We start from the raw sequence: 22,331 nt of genomic DNA, 5'->3' as shown, positions 1-22,331 counted from the left end.
TGCACCTCTAGCAAGAATCAGTTTTTCGATAACCTACAGTTTGAAAGCTCGTTTTATCTCATTTCCTTTTTTGATTTGGGGAAATCGTCTTAACCTCATGCATGTATCAAAATGAATATGACCACAACGGTGTAAAAACAAGTATAGAAATAATAAAGAGCTGGGCCATGTGGTTTTCACAAAGTGTTTGACGTTAGAATAAGGACTGTGCTACTGTCATCTTTAAAATTCTAAATCTGATATAATGCCTGTAATAGAATAAATAATAAATATAAAAGGCTGAAGTGAGTTAGACTTTTAGCAGGATCTCAGACAACATTGCATAAGTTATAAAGTTGTAAAGATATATCTTAATTATTCTGAAAATTAAAAAATTAAGAAAACATTCCTTTTTCCTACATTTTTGAGGTGAATTTATTCTTGTAAGTCATATACTAAGAAGTGAGTTGGTTTTAATGGACTCCTCTTTGAAATTACCCAAAGCTATTTTTAATACAAATATTTTTGAGAATTGTATTTGCAAAAATTGCATCTTAAATTTCATATGCTTTATCCCCTTTTCTATTTAGAAAAATAAAGTGCAGCTCACTGCCAGTATTCAGTTAACATCACGTGTAGAAATGCTGCGTTTTCTAGAATTTGACATTTTGAGTGATCAAACCACTTAAAACAGGACGCTATAAATAGAATGATGTCATTTGTTTCCAAAGACTATGGATATACTAGAGTGATGCGAAAATAATGATAAGAGCGAGATGTTTCATGGCAAACTTTGGGGGTGAAGTTAGGACTGTAACCCGTGAGTTATCTCGGGGGAAATGCTGCAGCTGCGAGCACCACTGGCGAATATTCTCGGGCAACCGGGAAAAAGGTTATATTTACTTTGTCATTCCATCTCTAAATTATGGACAATTATTTAATGATTTGTAGCACTTCCTAATACACTTAAAAATTATTTGTTAGGTTTTAGAATATGTCTCCTAAAGGCAAAAGTAGATTTTTCTGTTTAAAATACTTGGTCTCAACACTGCTATCTAATTCTAAATATTGTGATATTAATTCACTTGATATAACTACCTCTCTTTATATGCTGTTCTTATAATTCAGTTGAATACTTAGTGCAGAGGCAGCTAGGTGTAGGATCTTGCCATCCAAAGAGCTGTTTCTTACAGAAATAATGAACTGATTTTTTTTTAAATATATATTTTAGTTAATTTATCCTTTTATATAAGAGTATAACAGTTTCTGAGCACAAGTTTTTTACACAATGGTAGTCAACTTTAAAACTTTTAAGTACCTCATAATAAAATCCTTTTCTCAAATTATAGAATTTCAGAGGGGGACAGTATGTTAAATACCATCTTATTCAAATATTCTCTTCACAGATAAAGTAACTAAGAGTCAAAAAAGTAATAAAGCTTGTCCAGACTGTAAAGATACAAAGATTCTCTGACTGCCAAATACCTCCAGTGGTGCTTGATGTAACAGTGGGGTTTGTAGCTTCCACTCTAAGAAATGAGCTAGTTCTGCTCCCGTCTAAAGTGGAGCGGACTAATCCAAGACGATGTACGTGTGCTGGGGCTGGTGAAGAGTAGTTCAGAGAGGCAGCGCCTGGCGGCTCTTGCTTAAGCCTAAAGTCTCTTCGTAACCCATGAATCTGGAGATAATTCCATTTATAAAATAAAATTTAAATGTATAATGCTGGGCTCAGATCTATATCTATAAATAGCACCATTATTGGGTTACCTCAGTGCTTATAATTTGTTTCTCAGCCCCTTCCAATATGATAGCCACATGTGGCTATTAAACACTTAAGATGTGGCTGGCGTGAATTGAGATGTGCTGTGGGTGTGCAACACACAGTGGATGTTGTGTCCACATCTGGCCCATCACCCTCCGTACTGTTTTTTTCGTTGGGGAGCAGAGGTGAACTTCCTGCACACAGCTCTAACCAAGTCCAGGCAAACCTTTGTGGTTTGAGCCCCATCCTTCATTAAAATGTTTATATCTACATTCATCTCTCCTTTTGATACCTTATTACTTCCCTCCCCCCTTTTATAACTCACATAGGTCCTTAATGACAGTCTGCTGTGTTTTATTATGTAACAGGGGCGCAGATTTATGCCTGTCTCCAGAATGTTAATTAGGTAATTGATTCTAAAAATATAGTTCCACTTAGGAACTATGTTTCCCATTCTAGACGTGTAGCAGAATGTGGACACATAACTAGTACTTAACAAATACATGATGCATTGAGTTTCTAAATATGTTTTTATAAAAACACTCGTATTTCAGTATGTTACAGTTTTCAAAGCACTCTCACTTGTAGAGCCTTATTTTGATCTTCCGAGCAGCTTCAGTAGATGGGCAATGCAATTATTACCCTCATGTTAAGTGATCAGATAGGGTCTGAAAAAGGACAACAGTATAAAACTGGTGATTCTTGAGATTAATTTTGTTTTCTGTGCCATAAGATTTCTTCTGTTTAGGGTGAGAAGGTTTTTACTATTCTCTATTGTGGAAGAGTATGGCCTAGCCTTTTTAAGTTTGTATGAAAATATTTTGAATCTATTTGTAACCAGAATTCTTGGGATCTTGTCCATGAGGCTGTATGTTCACTCCAGGGCTTTTTGGGCAAATCTATGTGAAAACTCTTTATAAGCATATATCTACCAACCGCTGATTATCTGTGGTATATGGTTTTTAAAAAAACTTCTATCCCATGTGTCAGCTCCATTTGATTAATAATGCATGTCCCGAGTGCTCTGTTCAGAAAATTCTGACACACTGTTTAGTTTTAACAGCAAAGTATTTAGTTTCAACAAAAGTATGGAAGTGAAGGGAAGAGGGGTATGTATGGCCTCTATCATTTTAGTAATAGTAGGTTAGTTTTTGTTTCAAGTCAGTACCTCTTTGATATACATTCCTGATGTAGCAAAGCAAATTTCATGTCTTTTTTTTTTTTTTTAAATTTTGGGCAAAAAAAAATGCCACTTTGGGATGTCATGGTGTTTTTCTAATAAGAACAGACCATCCTTGTCTCTTGATTAATTTACTTTCATCATCTCTAGCTTTTACAGTATAGCCATGTACAGCTATGCCTTCAGCTAACTTTTATAGTTTCCCCAGAGTTTGTGTACTTTGATACAGGTTGAAGTATTTTAAAAGGTTCATTCAGAATTTAGCACGTCAAGCAAAACAGGAAATTAAGTCACTAATATAAAATCTTTAGTCTCATTGGATTTTTTTATATATGCAAGAATAGAAGTAAACACAAACTAAAGCCTAAAATACAATAAACAGTCATGTATTTATTATTAGTATATAATTCTACGTTTTTAAGTTTTAACAAACATTTATTGTGTATTGGCAGCGTGTCCGGCAGTACTAACTGCTAGGAACGTAGCTGTGAGAAGATGTGTCCAGTCCTGCACGCAGAGACTGTGTTTTAGTGGAAAATTAGTAAATGTTTTAGAACTCTCTTTCCTTTATTTGGTCAACTTTTGTCATTTTTGTTATTTGAAAGCAGTTTTTAAAAACTCATCAGTAAGTGATAATGAGCCACATTTTTCATAAAGATTTTTTCCTTATCATACTTTATTTTGAGTTGGGACCCAGGCTTCAGACTTGATTTTTCTATTTACCTATTTTCTAAGTTTTTAAAATTAATGACGGAATAAAGAGTCATATGTTTACAATTCACAACATAGTAAAAAATGTATGCCGAAAAGGTATTTCAAACAGAATAAATTCTTGGATTTCTTAATCTTTTTTTCTGTAGATATCGACCCTGGTTTTGTCTTTATCCATAATAAACAAAATTTGAAGATTCCAGAGTTTAGAATTGTGTGAAATTCACTAGAAGATATTTTAGAAGAGATTTCTTTTGATTTGAACAGAATTGACATTTTTTTGCAATTTTTTATATGTAAATGTACATATATATTGTAATTGTTTTAAATTATTTTCTAAATGAAATTCAAATACTTTGTTTTTCAGATATTGACAGAGCAAGTATGTACTCAAGTCGTCCACAAACCACATCCAGAGCCAGATTCTACAGTGAAAATTCAGAATCCAAGTGAGCAAACAACAGTTCTTTATTGTAATGCAGTGGTAACATGGTAACACGAGACTAAATCTGAACTTCTTCCAACCACTTAAGTCATCATGGTGTTTACATAGTTCATGAAGCTTATAACTCGCCTCCCATAGACTGAGCTTTTAGTTGAAAATCAGTAGACACATTGTGAAGGGAAGATTGATGTAGTTATAAATCTATACTGTATCTTTTTTTGTTGTTCTTTTACAGTGATTCTCAAGGTGGTGGCAACTTTGTTAAAAAACTCTACACCAAGCGCAGAACTGATGGAAGTTCGCCGTTTATTTTTATCTGACATGATAAAACTTTTTAGTAACAGCCGAGAAAATAGAAGGTAAGGAATTTGGATACTAGAATTAAATTTTATTCCATAATTAGTTTTCTTTTCTTTTCTTCATTTTCAGTCTCTTTCACAGAAAAAAATTTTTAACTCTTTTCCATATTGCTAAATACTTTTGTTAGAAAAGACATTGTATGTTTCTTGGTATAATCTGCATTTATTATACTTCTATTTTCATGTTTTTATGTGTATGGGTAGTTTAATAGAATACATGAATACATTTCCACAAACCATTACTTAAAATGTACTATTTCTTTTAGTGCTGTGTGTCACCAACAATACTTTTCATTGTAATTGTGTTGGATTTGCTCATATTCATCCATGTTTTTCCCAAGTTTGTCTGATAACCGATGTCATGCGTTTTTAAACTGGTTACCTACGACATGGGGTACAGTCTGAGACCTGGTTGCTGGCTGAGTCTTTAACTTAACGTGTATTGATTGTCTGGTGTGTATAGAGCACCTCGCTGCACAGATTGTCTTATGCAGTCTGCAGTCTCAGCACAATTTAGTGGGAAAGATGATGACAAAGCAGGGGTTACTGTATGATGTATTAAGTGCATAGTGAGTGCTACATGTGACAAGGGAGTAGAGAAATAATAAAGAAATCTGGGAGACTTAGGAAAGCAATTTTAAAGGATAATTTAGATTTTTCCAGGTAGAAAAATGGGGCGAACATCATTTCAGGTGTAAAATACAGAATGTGCAGGACCACTATGTGCCTTGTTTTGCCTCAGTCACATCATGTTTCTGCTATTTATCTAAGTTTAAAAGTAGTAATTTCTAACGTAATTTGGGTATTTTTAATGAGTTTATTTTCCCCACTAGATGTTTATTGCAGTGTTCAGTGTGGCAGGATTGGATGTTTTCTCTTGGTTATATCAATCCTAAAAATTCTGAAGAACAGAAGATTACTGAGATGGTCTACAATATCTTCCGGATCCTTCTGTATCATGCAATAAAATATGAATGGGGAGGCTGGAGAGTCTGGGTGGATACACTCTCAATCGCTCATTCCAAGGTAACAGCGTTTTATAGCATCAGTTTCGGCTGTGGATTAAAGGCCTGTGAACACTCTTCTGGTGCCATCTTGTGGGCATCTTCCATTAAGGCCAACTCGTTATCCCAATTTTCTTTGTTTTCTGTCCCGCCGCACCCTCCTCAGTCCCCCACTGTTCATACACTGTTAGATCTTGAAGTATTTTGTAGATCATTTAATTGAAACTCTATAAATTAGGAATTTTAGACATCAGATGTGACCCCACATATGTTTTATAGCAGATCTGAGAACTTGAGTCTGAGCCAGTTGCTCTTATAAAAATTAAAACATACCTTCTGATACTTATAAGAATATTTCATGAGATAGACTCTGAAATATACTTTTTAAGACTTGTTTTTTAGGCGAGACAACCCTTGGTTGACCTCACAGATTGCAAGGACCTTGTCAGCTTACAATCTCTTATTTTTTTATTTTTTATTTTTCACACCTACAGCACCCGATCTTCCTAGGTGGTCTCCTATCCAGGTACTAACCAGGCCCCACTCTGCTTAGCTTCCAAGATCAAACAGGATCAGGCTTATTCAGGGTAGTATGGCCTTAGACACTTTTTAAGACTTTTAAAAAGTAGGCAGAAATCAATTTTATTTCTAATAAATACATTTAAAGTGTTTAAGTTTAGTGGTATTTTAAATTGCATTATCTTTTTAATCCTGAGAATCTGTATTTCTGCAATTTTAAATATTACCTAATCTTTGGTAAAAAGAGAATGTAGTTTGCCACTATTGGGACTTGATTTTATCTTTTGTAAAATGAAGGGGTTTTGGCATAAGAATAATCTCCAAAGGAATGTCCCTTTCAACCTAAAATTTTTTTATCCTATCATTTAAGTATAAATTAATATATATGTCTATAAGGACAGATTTTCAACTTTTTTTTAATTTTAGAAGTTTTTATTTATACTAAAAACTTAAATTTTATTATATATTGGCATCTTTTATTACATTAACAAATTTGAAAATAGTATTTTATAGGAAAAGACATTGCATTTTTAATGTAAGTTAGATAGACATAGCTTGATTATTCCTAAACAAGCCCATATAAAGTAATAAAGTAGCCTATATATAAAGATAAAATTATGGTTTTTTAAACAATTTATAAATATATATGTTCACATATATGTTTGAGTTTTTTAACCTCAGTTGTAAAAATAGGCACACATGTGAGTAATAGGTGGTGAAAACTGATCTAGTCATAGTATCTTGGATACTGTATATTATTAGCCAGTTCTCTCTTTAGCTCAAATACCTCAGATGTGTAGGAGTTCTTCTGGCATATTAGGTAAGGTTAAGATTAACCGAAGAGAAAAGGTCACTTATTTAAAACTTTAATATTGTTAGTTTACCTGTGCGTCTTTGGACATATAAGTCATACCTTACCTTTTTTGATGATTATTTGCAATTACTTGATGAAACTAAGCACTTGTCTTAGGATTAATATGTGTCGTGTTTAAAATCTTAAAATTCATGGCGCCATTTTGCTATTACTATAATTTTATTTGTATCTTTTTTCTTCTTGATATATAAAAAATACTTTACTGTTTTCTTTATGTGTTCCTCAGGTCACTTATGAAGCCCATAAGGAATACCTAGCCAAAATGTATGAAGAATACCAGAGACAAGAGGAGGAAAACATTAAAAAGGGAAAGAAAGGGAATGTGAGCACCATCTCTGGCCTTTCATCACAGACAACGGGAGCGAAAGGTGGGATGGAAATTCGAGAGATAGAAGATCTTTCACAGAGCCAGAGCCCAGAAAGTGAGACAGATTACCCTGTCAGCACAGATACTAGAGACCTGCTCATGTCAACAAAAGTGTCAGATGATATTCTTGGAAATTCAGACAGACCAGGAGGTGGTGTCCACGTGGAAGTGCATGATCTCTTAGTTGATATAAAAGCAGAGAAAGTAGAAGCAACAGAGGTAAAGCTGGACGACATGGACCTATCACCAGAGACGCTAGTAGGGGGGGAGAACGGGGCGCTCGTGGAGGTCGACTCTTTGTTGGATAACGTGTACAGTGCTGCCGTGGAGAAGCTGCAGAACAACGTACATGGAAGTGTCGGTATCATTAAAAAAAATGAAGAAAAGGATAATGGTCCTTTGATAACATTAGCAGATGAGAAGGATGAACTTCCCAATAGTAGCACATCATTTCTCTTTGATAAAATACCCAAACAAGAAGAGAAACTCCTTCCTGAACTTTCTAGCAATCACATTATTCCAAATATTCAGGACACGCAAGTACATCTCGGTGTCAGTGATGATCTTGGATTGCTCGCTCACATGACCGGTGGTGTGGACTTAACTTGTACAGCAAGTATAATAGAAGAAAAAGAGTTCAAAATCCATACGACTTCAGATGGGATGGGCAGTATTTCTGAAAGAGACTTGGCATCGTCATCTAAGGGCTTAGAGTATGCCGAAATGACCGCTACGACTCTGGAGACTGAGTCCGCTGGTAGCAAAATCGTACCAAATATCGATGCAGGAAGTATAATGTCAGATACCGAGAGATCTGACGACGGCAAAGAATCGGGAAAAGAAATCCGAAAAATCCAGACCACTACTACAACACAAGTGAGTTATCCTATATGAGTTCTAAAAATCCATCGAATAGATATTGAGTTCTTAGCACCAATTACACCATGTTTATGTTTAAGTATGATATAGTAATTCATGGAATTGAGTAGGGTGGTAGGACATATAAAAAGAAATTTAAAATATCTAAATTATATTTCCAACTCTGCCACATTCTGTCTGTGTGACGTTGCTCAACGTCTCTGGGCCTGAATTTTCTTATACAGGACAACAGGTTGTACTAGATTGAAATATGGTTCTAACATTTTATGACCCTGTGACCACATTTACCCATTTTGGACACAAAATCTTCATTCTGAATACTTGATTAACCTTTTAAGCTTCAAACCCAACCCCGTACTGTGGATTATAGAAAAGAGGACTTGGAGCCCAGATTGAACTGATCAGTGAGATGAAGGGGTGTGAAAAGGGAGCTGCCATTAATCAGTGCCTGCTGTGCGCCAGGCTCTGGCTGTGTGTTTTCAGATTTAATCCCCACAAGCATCCTGTGAGGTAGGGAATATGGCTGAGGAAGTTTGGCATAATCAGCAGTGAGAATTTTCTTCACGGCCACATCCATAGAATTCTTTGCGAGAAGATTAAAGGCTCTTGGGCCTGTGGCAGGGACGTGTTACTGCTGCAGTTGGGCCAGGCCAGAGTCAGGCTGAAAACGGATGGCGTTTTCCGACATGGATTTTCATTGCTGAGCTTTGAGTTTTAAGACTACTTCCTGGCTTTCTAGGCTAAGTGATACCTTACAGTTAAGAGTTGAAGAAAACTTTTACCCTTAGTGATTTGTTTTGTTCTTGTTCTCTGAGTTTTCCACTCAGTTTTTAATTTCATTGACAAGAAATTTAACATGTTCTGTTTTAAAGAATAAACCATACCTAACTGGTGTCTGTACTCTAATAAGAATCCTTAATAAATATACTGTGTGGGAAAGGTGTTTTTATTTTTTCTCTGTTAACTGCCAGTTTCCATTTTTGCGGCATTTGTACTACAGAGATAATGAGCAAGGGATGGGAATACTCAATTAGGTACAGATTTAAAATCAAAGAAAGCACGGGGCATTGTTTATTGAACATAATTGCTAGGCTTGTCTGGTTTTCAGTCAGAGTTCATAGGCATTTTTCTGGTTTTCTAACTTATCAAACATTTTTCTAAATTGAAGTATTGTGAGTGAAGTAGACTTTGAAGTTAACTTGAATCGGTTCAAGAAGTGTTTCTTTTAATCTTGTGGTTTTAATTACAATCAGTCGATGGTGTACATCCAGTCCACTTCACTTTGAGTACATGCTCACTTTCACAGGGAAGAGATGTGGCCACATCCAGACCTCGTAAACGTGTAAAGAGGGCCTGGTTTTTAATGTGAACTTTGGTGTTAAGCTGAGCTATTTGATTTCCTTGCTTAGTTCCTGGAACTGCAGAATAAAAGTAATGACAGTAGCTTTTTCAGCATTAAAAGATCCCTGAGCAGGAATCGCCAGGTAAATAATATATGTACCGTATACTGACCTCCTAAAGTCATATTCAAAAGCTTTTCTTCCCTCACTCGCGTTCCCGTGCTGTTTTCATTTTGAAACCAAGTACTTCTTCCGCACTCTACAGACGTTCGCCTTTTCTCTCTCCAGGCGGTTCAGGGTCGGTCCGTCACACAGCAGGACAGAGACCTCCGGGTGGACCTGGGCTTTCGCGGCATGCCCATGACGGAGGAGCAGCGGCGCCAGTTCAGCCCGGGCCCTCGCACCACCATGTTTCGTATTCCGGAGTTTAAATGGTCTGCGATGCACCAGCGACTGCTGACCGATCTGCTGTTCGCTTTGGAAACAGATGTGCATGTTTGGAGGAGGTAGACATATTTGTTTTCTATAAATAAGATTACATTCAATTAAGAATTTTAATATTTTAAATTTCTGGCATAAACATTCATAAATGAATTAGATCTTTAAATTTAGTAAAAGTAAACTGATTTTTTTTTTTTTATAGAAACCTAAATATTTTCATAAAGGTTATAAGGCCTGGGGCTCATATCAAAAGGATCCAAGAACTTAGACTTAAGACAATGAAAAAGCAAAATTCTGAAATCTGGTATTGCCTGTTCTGTATTAAAAAGAGATTTAAAAACAAAAAAGTTTGGTTCAATGAAGTGTCCACATTTTTATCTTTGTTAAAATTAAAAAAGCACATACTAAACTTATTTTTCCTAGTAGATTATAACATATATGTACATATATTATAGCATATAACATGTATGATTTTAAAATAATATTTAAAATCACCTTATGATATCTATTTTTAGATCCTATACCACTTAAGTGGTTAGTGGGTAACAGCTCAAATATAATCACTTAAAGAAAATGAAGTCCACATAAATTAAATCATTAGCTTGCCTCATTTTCAATTTAATTTTAATAGCAAATGTGCAACAAATTAATCATTTACGAGAGTGTGTACTTTAAATGTGCAAGCATATGAATTGAGAAGTCGATGGCCCTGAGTAACAGACCACCCCGCCATCAGCGGCAGTCCATGGCATGACAGTCTCGGGACTCTGCTTCTCATAACTTTCCTTCTAAGAGTCAAGGTTGCTGCTTCAGCTCCTAGCATCAGATCGATGCAGGAAGTTCACCCAGCTAGAGCGCAGGGATTCTTCCTCCTCCTCCATCCCCTTCTTCCTTCCTCCTTCTCCTTCTTTCTCTCCCCTACCTCTTCTCTCTCCTCTTTTCTTTTTCTCTTTTTTCTCCTCCTAAAAGAAGCCACTCAAAAATTTCTCCCATATGTCTCATGTGCCACCAGGATGATATGCTCATTTCTAAGTCAATCACCAGCAAAAAAGAAAGGAGTTATAGCGACTGGCCCAGACAGAGCAGTACTGGTTAGTACTCAGTACTCAGCAGCAGGGGTGAAGCCAGCCTTTCCTATACTCCATCTAGTTCAATGATAGAACGAAATCTAGATGGTGTTGGTGGGAGAGGAGGAGTAACTATCATGGAAGAGGTCAATGTCTGCCATGGAAAGCTTTTACTTCTGATTTTATTCGATCATTTTGTCCGTAAGTCCACTCCTGTGTAAAACAAAGGAGTTTCATTGCTGGAGGTGTTATATGCCAAATCACCTGGGGACGGTGAATAAGGAAACTGGAATGTCGTGAAATACATTATTAGGAACACGGGTATCAGTGTGTGTGGGAGTACGTAGCGCAATTGACTGATTACCATATTAGTAGCCTCCATGTGACTGTGATTTGATTTTACTTCCCTTAACATACTGTGTCTTTTTTTTCCCTTTCAAGGGTTCTCATAAATTTCCCCAAATTGAATTTCATATAATTAAAAAATTTTAAAAGATAGCATTTTGTATTTAGGACAGGGTCAAACAACGAGATCTAAAATGTAGTAGATGGTATTTTACAGATCTAAAAAGGTGAGAATCATTGACTTAAATTTGATCATGGAGTAACTTCTTTTCTCTCGATTAGAAAACAGTTTGTATTCGTGACTGACAGCAGACTGAAGTAGTGTCTTGTCACTTCTGTGACTCACGGTATACATTTTCAGTATGGCTGGTCAGAGGTAGGGGCTGCATTCTGATGATGCAGCAAGCTAAAACTGCTTAAAAAGGTAGTAAAACGTCCAGTAAACTTTTCAGTTGTTCTGACTTTTAACATAAAACAACTGTGGTAAAAATTTTTTTTAAGCCAAATTCATTGACCTAGTCTCATGTCTTTGAATCTAGCTAATACACTGTATTTTTAAACAGAAAAACGCTGAGTGTATATACTTAGACACAAAATAGCACTGCATAGTTGAATGCTAAATTTTTTGTAATGTGATATCTCAATTGTAAATTATTTTCTTTTCTAATAACTCTTTTAAATTTGCCTAGCTCTTGTGTTATCTTTCACTTTAAAAATGTTATTATAAAACTGTCTAAACTTCTTATTCTTAAGCCAACCAAGGAAGTTTCATTTGTGTTTTGTTTTTCTGCTATTTTAGCCATTCCACAAAGTCTGTAATGGATTTTGTCAATAGCAATGAAAATATTATTTTTGTACATAACACAATTCACCTCATTTCCCAAATGGTAGACAACATCATCATTGCTTGTGGAGGAATTTTACCTTTGCTCTCCGCCGCTACGTCACCAACTGTAAGTACTTTGCCTCCATCTAGTGGTTGTATTTTATAATTACATGGCTAGAGCCTGTTGGTTTTCTGTAAGCAGATGGGTTTTGACAGGACATGTTCATCTAAGGGAACTTTTAACTATATAAAGTTATAATTACATATTTATATTTCTACTTCTTTTGTTTGTCAGTGTTGAGTTTTGAAACCAACTATGAAAATATCTGGTAATTCTGATGAATACTTCTTCGGAAGAGCCATAACTATCAATTATTTAACTTTATTTTCTCTGTATTGTTTATCCCTTCAAATATATATTATAATAAAATCCTTATTCTGTAAATCTTAAAGTTCTAAATACAAGTATATGGTTATTGTATAGTAATTAGAATCTAAATTTAGAAAAAAAATTAGCTATGCCAAGTTTCATATGAATTACTTGAAATATCATTTCTGAACTTAATATTATTTTAACCAAATGTAGGAGTTTTACCTTCCTGTTTTCTAAGATTTGCTCTCGAAGCTAGCAGTTTACTTCCAAAAGGAACCAAATTAATGAATTCTTAGAGTGTTTTTCATTTAAAACTTTAGTACCTCAGATAGAACAAGTATAAATAACACCATTTTTATGCTATCTTAAAAATTTCATAGTTCTTAAAAATCTCAGAAACTTTATGTTAGTTCCATTGCCTCTAATAGCATTTGTATCTGACTTTATTTACTGGCTCAACATTTATTCATATTTTTATATTTTATTTTATCTCTCTATATAAAACATCGAAATGCATTATATAAGTTTGAAAGACATTTAATGCTATTTATATATGTAATTTAAGACATGTTTCATGTCTTATAAATTATCATTTGCTGTCAAGAACTTTTAAAAGTTTGTATTGGAATTCACTTTAAATATAACACTGTTTTAAAAATTTGTGCAGAACAGAAAAATGGTCTTTATATAAAGTTAGTAGTAGGTATCAAAATTTATATAGGTTTGAAATATTCACATTACAGAGTAATCTTCCAAATTATTAAGCTGAGAGATCTCTGTCAAGGTAGAGAACATGTTAAATTAATAAAGTATATTATCCATAAACATTATGAGTTATACGCTATTTCACTCTCCATATTTGCTTACTTTTTGTTTTATAATGAATGTAGAATAAAGGTTCTGACCTTTTGAGGTTTGATTTCCAAACTTACTACCTGTGCAGTTTTGATCACTATAGTTTGGAATTTGAAACTACTTGTTGCCTGGACTGTTCTCAGTAGACTTGAGAATTCATTCAGTTGTAGAAACTTTTCTTTATTGTCTCTGTCTCTGTATTTCTATTATTTCGATCCATTATCTGATTGTCCCTATGCTTGATTATGCAACATAGCTGATTATATGTTCTTTGAATAAATTGCTTCCTTAAAAGAAACAAGCAGAACCTTTTCTCCCACAGTATACTGGTAGAACCATGATTGGTGCTGACAGTTGAGTATTGTTTTCTGTTGCTTGATCGTATAACATTCTTGTTAAAGATAGTACTATAGTAGAGGGAAACAGGAAGGAGAAGTTTGAATAAAGAAGGAAATTAGAAGTGAAGGTGGGGAGCTTTTGACTTAGATTTAAAATATAAAAAGCCAAAATAGAACTTCGGAAAGAGTAAGTGAAAAAGGAGATATTGACAGTATACAGATTACCAAAGCAAAATACCGTCACGTTGCCACCATTAGAATTTCAACCCTAAACACATGAAGAGAAAGAGAAACATTTGAAACTAATGTTTGAGTGGTCTGGTAATTTTGTTTAGGTTTGTGGAGTTTTTCAAAATATCCATGCCTTATATACAGATATGCATTTAATGAAAAAATATACTATTATTGTGCAAAAGCAGCTATAGACAGTTACATATTGAATAGATGTGGGTGTGACTCAATAAACCTTCATACAAACAGGCAGTGGGGAAGATTAGACTTGTGGGTCATAGTTGGCTCACCACTAACTTAGAGCATAATCTTCAAATAAATACAAATGTCGTAGTGCAGTGTTTTAGTGTGAAAACTTTATCACTTATTACTGACCATTGAAAATTCAAGTTAGAGCTTACGATAAATTTATTATTTTCTATTAAACAAGAATTTGGATTTGATTCACTGAACATTCATCAGAGTTTAATTTTTGAAAACAATTTCACTGAATTTTGTGGTCATTATGTTTTACTAGGAGATATGAAACTTTTCACACTTAGACATGCTAATTTTTTTTTTTTTGCATTCGACATGTCTAATGTTGAAATTGTGTTTAATTTTGAGAGAGTGAGTACAATGCTTAGTACTTTATATAGATATCCATTTTAAAAAAACGTGGCACAAAGCTCACCCGAGAACGTGTCTTCCTTGTCTCTCAGTATGTGTAGATCACAGATAACTTACTCCTTATCATCAAAAACAAACTTGTTTTCTGTTATCAGTGATACTCAGACATGATCTTTTTGAAGTTATGGTTTAATATAACGTGTATGGGTTTTAGCATAAGATAAAGCTTGTGTTTTAACCTGGATTCTGTCACTTAATAGATGTGACCTCAGCCTCAGTTCCTTCATTTGGTGAAAAGTGTTGGTTATGCTTACCCCGCAAGGAGTTTGTGAAAATCACTAGGTAATATATGTAGAATCCTGTAGATAGAGAAGGCTCTTAATGAATGCTTCTTTTCTTTAGTTCCTTTTGGAGCTATTTATTCATAATAGTGTCATGATAGAATAATCTTCTCATTTATAAATTAGCCTGTCATATACAGATTTCTGAAGTTTAAAATAGGATATTTGAGACATTTAGTTATTATGGGTTTTGATGGAAAACGGCTGAAACGGTGTTATCTTTTTGTGTGCCATTTCCATGGCATCGGCACAGTGCACGTCTGTCTTCTGTCCCAGACCATGTATGACACACGGGGATAACGTCTGTGTCATGCTCTTGCGGTATCATCGTTTGAGCTGTTTAGATTAATCTTAGTTGTAAGGAAATATTTTAATGAAAACTTTAAGGAAAAAGGAATATATTTATACAACATTTATGTTATAGCGAACACCTTGAGCTTAATCTTCATGGAAGAAGTAGGACTTTATTGGAGCTTCAGTTTTGCCTGGGTTATTTAAAATTGTATGTGGCATAGAAAATAAATGACAAAAATAGTTTCAAGTCTCTAAATTAGACCAATGGTTTTAACTTTAGTACCCGGGGGGAAATGTAGACCTCTTGATATGTAGTCTGACCAGTCTTTGGTTTGGGGAAGGAACATTATTTTGTTATTGTTGATTTTTTTGGTGTTAATGTTTCCGTGACTAGTTAGTCGAATCCTCTCATTTATTCTCTATACGTTGTTCAAATTGGCCTTAAAGGAAAGCAGAGAATTAGAGGAAAAAACAAAGAAGCAATGAACATGGATGAACTACAAACTGCATAATCATTTCATGATTTTAAGTTGACCATTTTGGTCAGCCATGCACAACACCGAATGTTGAGAATCAATTCAGTGTCATGTGCGGTTTCATTTTCTCTCTTGTAGAAAAATAATAGAGACTGATATTTCTGACTTTCCTACTGACTTTCCTAATAGTTTCATAATTATAAGAAAGAAGAGCACCTTTTTCAGTCAAAAAATGATGACAAAGTCTTGATTTTAGTTTATATTTTCCTTCCATTAGCACAATATAGGATTAATAGATTTGGAAAAGTTATTTTTTTGTTGTTTGTTTTATCTCATTAACACCGATCATACTTTAGCATTCTCAGGATGCTTTTATATGTTTTCCTGTACAGTGAACCATGAAAATAGTGTATTTTGAAATTTTTGCTAACATACATTTCTTCTCAAAAATCAGAGAAGAGGAGCTGTTGGTGACTTTAATTGTGAACTTAATTCTATCCAAATTTTTGAATATATTGAGTATAATTCTTAATAAGATTCTGAAACTGAGTACAATATCTATGTAATTAGCTTAATTCACATGCAGAACTCATTCAGTGTATCGATATAATTCTTTTCTAGTAAAGAAAATGGTTTTAATTTATTCTTTTAATAACTCCTGGAGGTTTCGATTTATAGGAAGAGCTCCAAATATTTTTAGGAGATAAATTATAACACTCTTCATTAATGAAGATTCTAGAAGTTTGGTATAATTAGTTTATTTTCCTAAGTTGTTTCTGCCTAAACCAATGCTGAGTTAGGGCTTTTACGGAGATGTTATATTAGTTTATTTATTCAGCTAGTTCCTTAGTCATCTGCTAGGAAAAGATATTTATTTTGTAAAATAGAATTTGCATATATGAACTATATTTATAGATATATTGTTTGGGCAGTTACTCTAATGAAAAAAATAAATAGAAATCTAAATATTTGATATTTAATCTTAATCATTGTACTTTATAAAATGAATATCTCATGAGAATTTTTGCTTTTAGTAAAGTAATCAAATACAATTTTTGAATATACTATTTTGTGTTTCAATTTTACATTGTATTTTTGTTTAATTTTAATAATTTCCTTTTCTTGTACTTTTTTGGTCTGTTGTCTGTTTTGTCTAATGCATGTCCAGGGTCCTAAGGTTAGTATTACTTCAGTAATTTTCAGGTTTTCAGTTTAAAATTTTATTTTTGCTTATTTATGAAATTTTTGACTTGGTTATATTTTGAGTTTCCATACCATCTTTAACATTAGGCATATTTTTGGTATATTTAAAAGATTGATTTAAAGATTATTTTCTTAGTGCATTGATGACTTACTATTTTATAATTCACAATAATTTTAAACTAAACTATCATAATATAATGAAAACAATAATTTCAGTCATATGTGCAGTTAGATGTTAACTGGTTCCAATGAAAGGAAATTGGATGGAATGTGTGTTATTTTAAGATTTAATAATAATCATATGTGAGTGATCTTTATTTTAACCCTGTTATGATGTTTATATAACATTTCATCAAAATTATAAATTACTTTAATATATAATGTAATAAGAACTCCCTTTTAGCTTATTGTTTGTGTTAAGAATGCCTTTTGTTTTCAAATTTTATTTCGTTTAGTCAAAAATAAGTTTGGCAAATTGTACGGACGATTAATAATTCTTTATAATTTCTGTATATCATTCACTCATTTAAAATGAAAGCATATTTTGAAGTTTAGGTATTTACATCCCAAGAGACTCAAAAATAAGACCATTAACTAATAAAATGAGTGAGATTTCTAGTAATTTAAGGAATTCAAAATGACGATGTGAGAACATGGATAGATACCCTAAAATTCTAATATTTTGAAACATTATCCAGAATATTTAATTGATCTAAGTGATGGCTAGATCTTCTATTATAAGAAGTTACATTGATAACTGAGTTTTAAAAGAGGTTTTATATAAAATGGAAGTTTTTACTTTTCATTATATTACGCTGTGGTCACAGATTTTTAATTCATGCTATGAAATGATGCTGTGTATCAGTGAAGTGCTAGGAAATACAGAAACTGCATCTCAGAAGCCCAAGTAACGAAGTAACCATTTCTTTAGGCTATGGATACTGAATTGGCGTAATGTTATAAATCAACAACTGAAAACACATTTTTAACTATTTCCAAGCTCATTTTAGAAAGAATGATTTTACCGCTCTCTTGATGTTAAATGGAAGGAAGACGAGTCGTTACATTTTACTCCCCGTTTAGAATTGAGTATGTAGTGCTCGCGGTAGACACCTATCATTTTTAATGCCCATCTATCTTGTGCCAAGAAGTGTTTAAGAGTCGTTGTTGTTTTTTTAAATCACCGTTTCCCGCTAACATTTCCGTGTTAATGTGAACAAGAATGTGTTTAAGCAGATTGATGGGTATAAGCTATGTAAGAGTGAAACAGTAAATCGGAGCAGATAACCGTTGCCTTGTAGTTTAATTGATCATTTGGTACAGAAGTAAAGTTAATATAACTAGTATGTCTATTTTCATAAAATTTAAACGGTACTATTTTTTATTCATAAAGCATTCTTTACTCTGCTCCTTGAGACATTGAGAAAATGAGGCCTCCTCATCGTGAACCAAAATAATTAAAATGTTACATAATAAACAATGAAAAATAAAATAAATGTTACTATTGCTCATAAAACACACAGTTGTACATCTTAAGAAACAGATATGTTGTAGCATTCCCCTTGAAAGCAGGAAATTATGTTAAATCATAGGCAAAATTTTAGTGAAAATACAGCTTCACCAATCTAGAATTCTGATTCTTCTTACTGTTAGTGTCTTATAAGACACAGATTAATATCTGAAGAAGAATTAATGATCTCAGTTATTCTTATCTTGGATTTTTATCGTACATATGAGATACCTAGTGGTTTTAGTTTATTCTGAAATGAATAAAAAGTTGTTTTACATCCTAACTTGACAGTTGTCTCATTTTGTTGCCAAATGAAGGTGCCACATATCTTTTCTATTACTCACCAGACATTTACAGGAAAGAAAAATTAACCTTTTTATAAACAAGAGTGATGGTTTTAGGAAAGAAATGTCAATTTTATATCTGTTAACTAATGAAACAAAACTAGTATAAATATATATGTGCTATTATTTTTAAATATCTTTATGAAATGATCTTCCGTTTGTAATGAGTTTTTTACAAGTAATGACATTACTTGTAAAATGACATTACTTGTAAAGCTAATACTGATTTTAAAAAATAGACTTTTCCCTTATTCAAGGATAATTCATAGGTAAACTAAGTTTGATAACCAACTCTTATGATATGTGGAATCAGATTATAATTTATAATCTATTTTGTTTACGAAATATACTAAACTGCTGTTCACCTGTAGTATGTACGTGTATTACATCTCCAAATTTTAAACAAGACTTGAATCTTCTCCTTTTTTAAAGACGGAATTGGAAAACATTGAAGTGACACAAGGCATGTCAGCTGAAACAGCAGTGACTTTCCTCAGCCGATTGATGGCTATGGTTGATGTACTTGTATTTGCCAGCTCCCTAAATTTTAGTGAGATCGAAGCTGAAAAAAACATGTCTTCTGGAGGTTTAATGCGACAGTGCCTAAGGCTGGGTAAGTCTGTTAAGAATAAAGGTGCACGTTATATAATTACTTGCAGATTCTTTTTTGACACTCTGTGGTACATAAAATATTGCTGATACAAGTTGATGATTATGTAACATAGAGATTAGTGCAGTAAATTATAGAAAACTAAAGTATCTTCACATTGGAGAGTTATAGATTTGATCACCTTGGATGTATTCTAATTTGAAATAGAGTTAAATATATTTTGAATTGTATCAAAATCAGTAGGTCTATAACATATTTCATTGAAGTGGTTTAATGTAAATTCATTTATGATTTTTTTGGGTGAACTAATACAGAGGACAGTTGTCCCGGACCCACACACATATCAGAAAATTCAGGACATAGTTTTGTACACAGAATGCTCAAGGATAAACTGCTGTTCTCGCTGTGTTTCTCAGAGTGAACAGTTAACTCTAGTAAATGTCACTGTACCTATGCTGTTTATTTACTGTCTGGAATTATAAAGAAAACTTAGCTCTGACAACTCCTGGTAAGTTCGGAACAGAACAGTCTTTAGGTGGAACCATCCTTACCTCTCTTACCGTTTTTCAAGGGGGAATGTATTTATGCTGTTTAGACTTTGCAGGAGACCGGAAAGCTACCGGTTACATACTTTCCTGAGGGCGTGAGCAGGACATAAGAAAGCAAGACATTAGGTAGGAAGTTCCTGATGTGTACTCTTTTTTCCATAATTTTTTAAATTATGTAAATATCGACATGTATAATTTCAGAGAAGTTGTTCCTGATTTAAGGAAGGAGTAAGAACTTGCTTTAAGAATGATGGGACGAAACCTTTTTTTGTTTTGTTTTGTTTTGTTTAAGATGGGTGGGATGAGGGGGAGTATTTCATTTCCATTATAAGGGAGAGATTGACCATATTATGGAGGACCCTCTGATGAGAGATGCGGGGTCATTTACTGTGGGCCATTGCCTCAGACACTTAACAACAGGCGATAGATGGAACATTGTGAGAAAGAGGAAATTTTTTTAAAAAATGCTTCAAAATCTCGAAACCAGCATTTATTTGGTTATTCTGAGCTTTTTTTCTGAATATATTCCAAAGCTTTACTATTAATTTCTACTGTCTACTGTTTAAGCACTTTACACATATTAACTTAATTCATCTTCACAATGGTCCCCTACGGAAGTATGTTTATACTCATTCTACACATGAGGAAGCTGAGGTACAGATAGTGTAAGCAGCTGGCCCAAGATCACACAGCGCCTCAGTGGCGGAGCGAGGATTCATGGGTTTCCTGTTCTAAAAGCCGTATTATCTGCTGCTATACTTTACTGCTTCTTAAAATAATAAATACAAAGCCTATACCTCTGGAAGGCTTACTGACAAAGGCCGTAGACTTTCCTACTGTGAAGAAAGGTGGACATTGGGACTGAGAGACTGGACGAGCCTGCGGTTCTCGCGCATTGCCCGAAATGGGGAGTCATGCCCAGTGCAGGCTCTGGGGTGTTCAGGTTATGGGAAGAAGTCTTATTATTTAAAAGAATTTATCAAATACGATATTGTCTTTAAAAATTTTTATTGATTCATAAAATTCAGAATTTTGAGTGATTCTGGTTGGTATTACATGGGTATTTTGTTTTCATTTTTTTAACTAAATCTATGTTTTCTATGTACTTTTTATTACTGTATTCATAATTTTCAAAAATATTTATTGATCTAGTCGATTTTTAAAATAATAATGGGATAGAAGAAGGGGAAAAGAAGAAAAAAACTTAGCAACTTTTTTCAGCAAGTCAACGTGAACAATTTGTATTAGTAACATGCTTTTGGTTTTTGAAATAGTTTGCTGTGTTGCTGTGAGAAACTGTTTAGAATGCCGGCAGAGACAGAGAGACAGGGGGAACAAATCTTCCCACGGAAGCAGCAAACCTCAGGAAGCGCCCCAGAGTATTACTGCCACAGCAGCTTCGAAGGTAATTAAATGTTTTCTGTGTTACGTATAACATATCTTTTAAGCCTTTAAAGTTATGAGGACACAATCACATAGGATCGCTTAATGAAGGAGCAAGGGTCTGGTGTTTTGGTAGCTCTGGGCTCCAGGCCTGGCTCCTTCTCCTCCTCCTAATAGTCTTACCAAGGTTCCTTAACCTCTCCGAGACTTGCGTTTTTCGTTTTTAGATGAAAAGATACTAATAATTTCTACTTTATAGGGTTCTTAAAAGGATTATAACAGTACATAGCTCTGAAAAGGGCTTAGTTATAACAATTTTTAATAATTACATGTATTTTCACAGAGTTCAATACATATTGAATAATGAATGACAAGAATGAATAATGCAATATATATTGAATAAGTGAATAATGCTTTTTTAAAATGGATATGGTTTTGGTGATAGACATTCCCGTAATATTCAACAAAAATATATTGAATGTCCAAGAAATGAACGAACAGTGCAGAGTGTTTTAAAGGGACACACTAGTAATTCTCATTCTGAATTAACTCGCTTCATCTCATGGTGAAATCACCCTGCAGCTTGTCCCTTTACTCCTGTTTTTACCATTTTAGTCACACTGTGGATGGACTTCATTTATTTCATCAGAAGAATCTTTTTCTTTTTTTAACTTTAAGACTTTTACGTAGGTTTCCTTTCCTTGAAGTTTCTATCTTTATTTCTCACCCAGCTAAAATCTGTTTAACTCATGGTGTAGTTTAAGTGCTTCTCTGATGAGAATGTTTTCAGACACCCTCACCGCAGCCCAGTGTAGGGTGGATTCCTCTGTTCGATATTTGCATTACACCCTGCATGTCTCTTAGCTCACTGCACTTGTTTGTAATTAGATGTTTGGTATTGACGCAATGTTTTATTTATTTTTTCCTCAATAAGTGAAGGCACAATGTAGAAGTTTCATTCATTTAAAAAGTTCTATGGCTTCAAACTTCTGCGGTTTTCAAACAGAACAACCACGTCTTTAGTATATCCATATTGCAGCCTCTTTCTTTTTTACTACTGTCAGAGAAACATTCCTAAAATAATTGGACCATATATATTTTACTGCTCAGAAGTCTCC

General features: G+C 33.8%; 1 protein-coding gene and 1 pseudogene across 13 annotated transcripts in view; one reads left to right on the top strand and one right to left on the bottom strand.

Moving 5' to 3' along the window:
• Positions 1-22,331, top strand: part of NBEA (neurobeachin) — a 629,692-nt gene that overhangs the window by 181,330 nt on the left and 426,031 nt on the right. For 9 of the 13 annotated variants that reach the window (XM_039873014.1, XM_039873019.1, XM_039873011.1 and 6 more), the window contains 9 exons: positions 4,000-4,081; positions 4,313-4,436; positions 5,270-5,462; positions 7,060-8,076; positions 9,708-9,925; positions 12,072-12,225; positions 16,784-16,792; positions 19,105-19,285; positions 21,105-21,235. In XM_039873014.1, the coding sequence (XP_039728948.1) occupies positions 4,000-4,081; positions 4,313-4,436; positions 5,270-5,462; positions 7,060-8,076; positions 9,708-9,925; positions 12,072-12,225; positions 16,784-16,792; positions 19,105-19,285; positions 21,105-21,235 (2,109 nt within the window). The remainder of the gene's footprint in view (positions 1-3,999; positions 4,082-4,312; positions 4,437-5,269; positions 5,463-7,059; positions 8,077-9,707; positions 9,926-12,071; positions 12,226-16,783; positions 16,793-19,104; positions 19,286-21,104; positions 21,236-22,331) is intronic. The other 4 variants (XM_039873022.1, XM_039873023.1, XM_039873012.1 and 1 more) reach the window with 1 other exon arrangement.
• On the bottom strand, positions 5,926-6,044 carry LOC120610727 (uncharacterized; annotated as a pseudogene).

This window comes from Pteropus medius, unplaced genomic scaffold (genome assembly GCF_902729225.1).
Source record: "Pteropus medius unplaced genomic scaffold, Ma_sr-lr_union100, whole genome shotgun sequence".
NCBI classification, from domain to species: domain Eukaryota; kingdom Metazoa; phylum Chordata; class Mammalia; order Chiroptera; family Pteropodidae; genus Pteropus; species Pteropus medius.
Note: the sequence above shows the minus strand (reverse complement) of the source record. Positions and strands in the feature narration are given on the sequence as shown.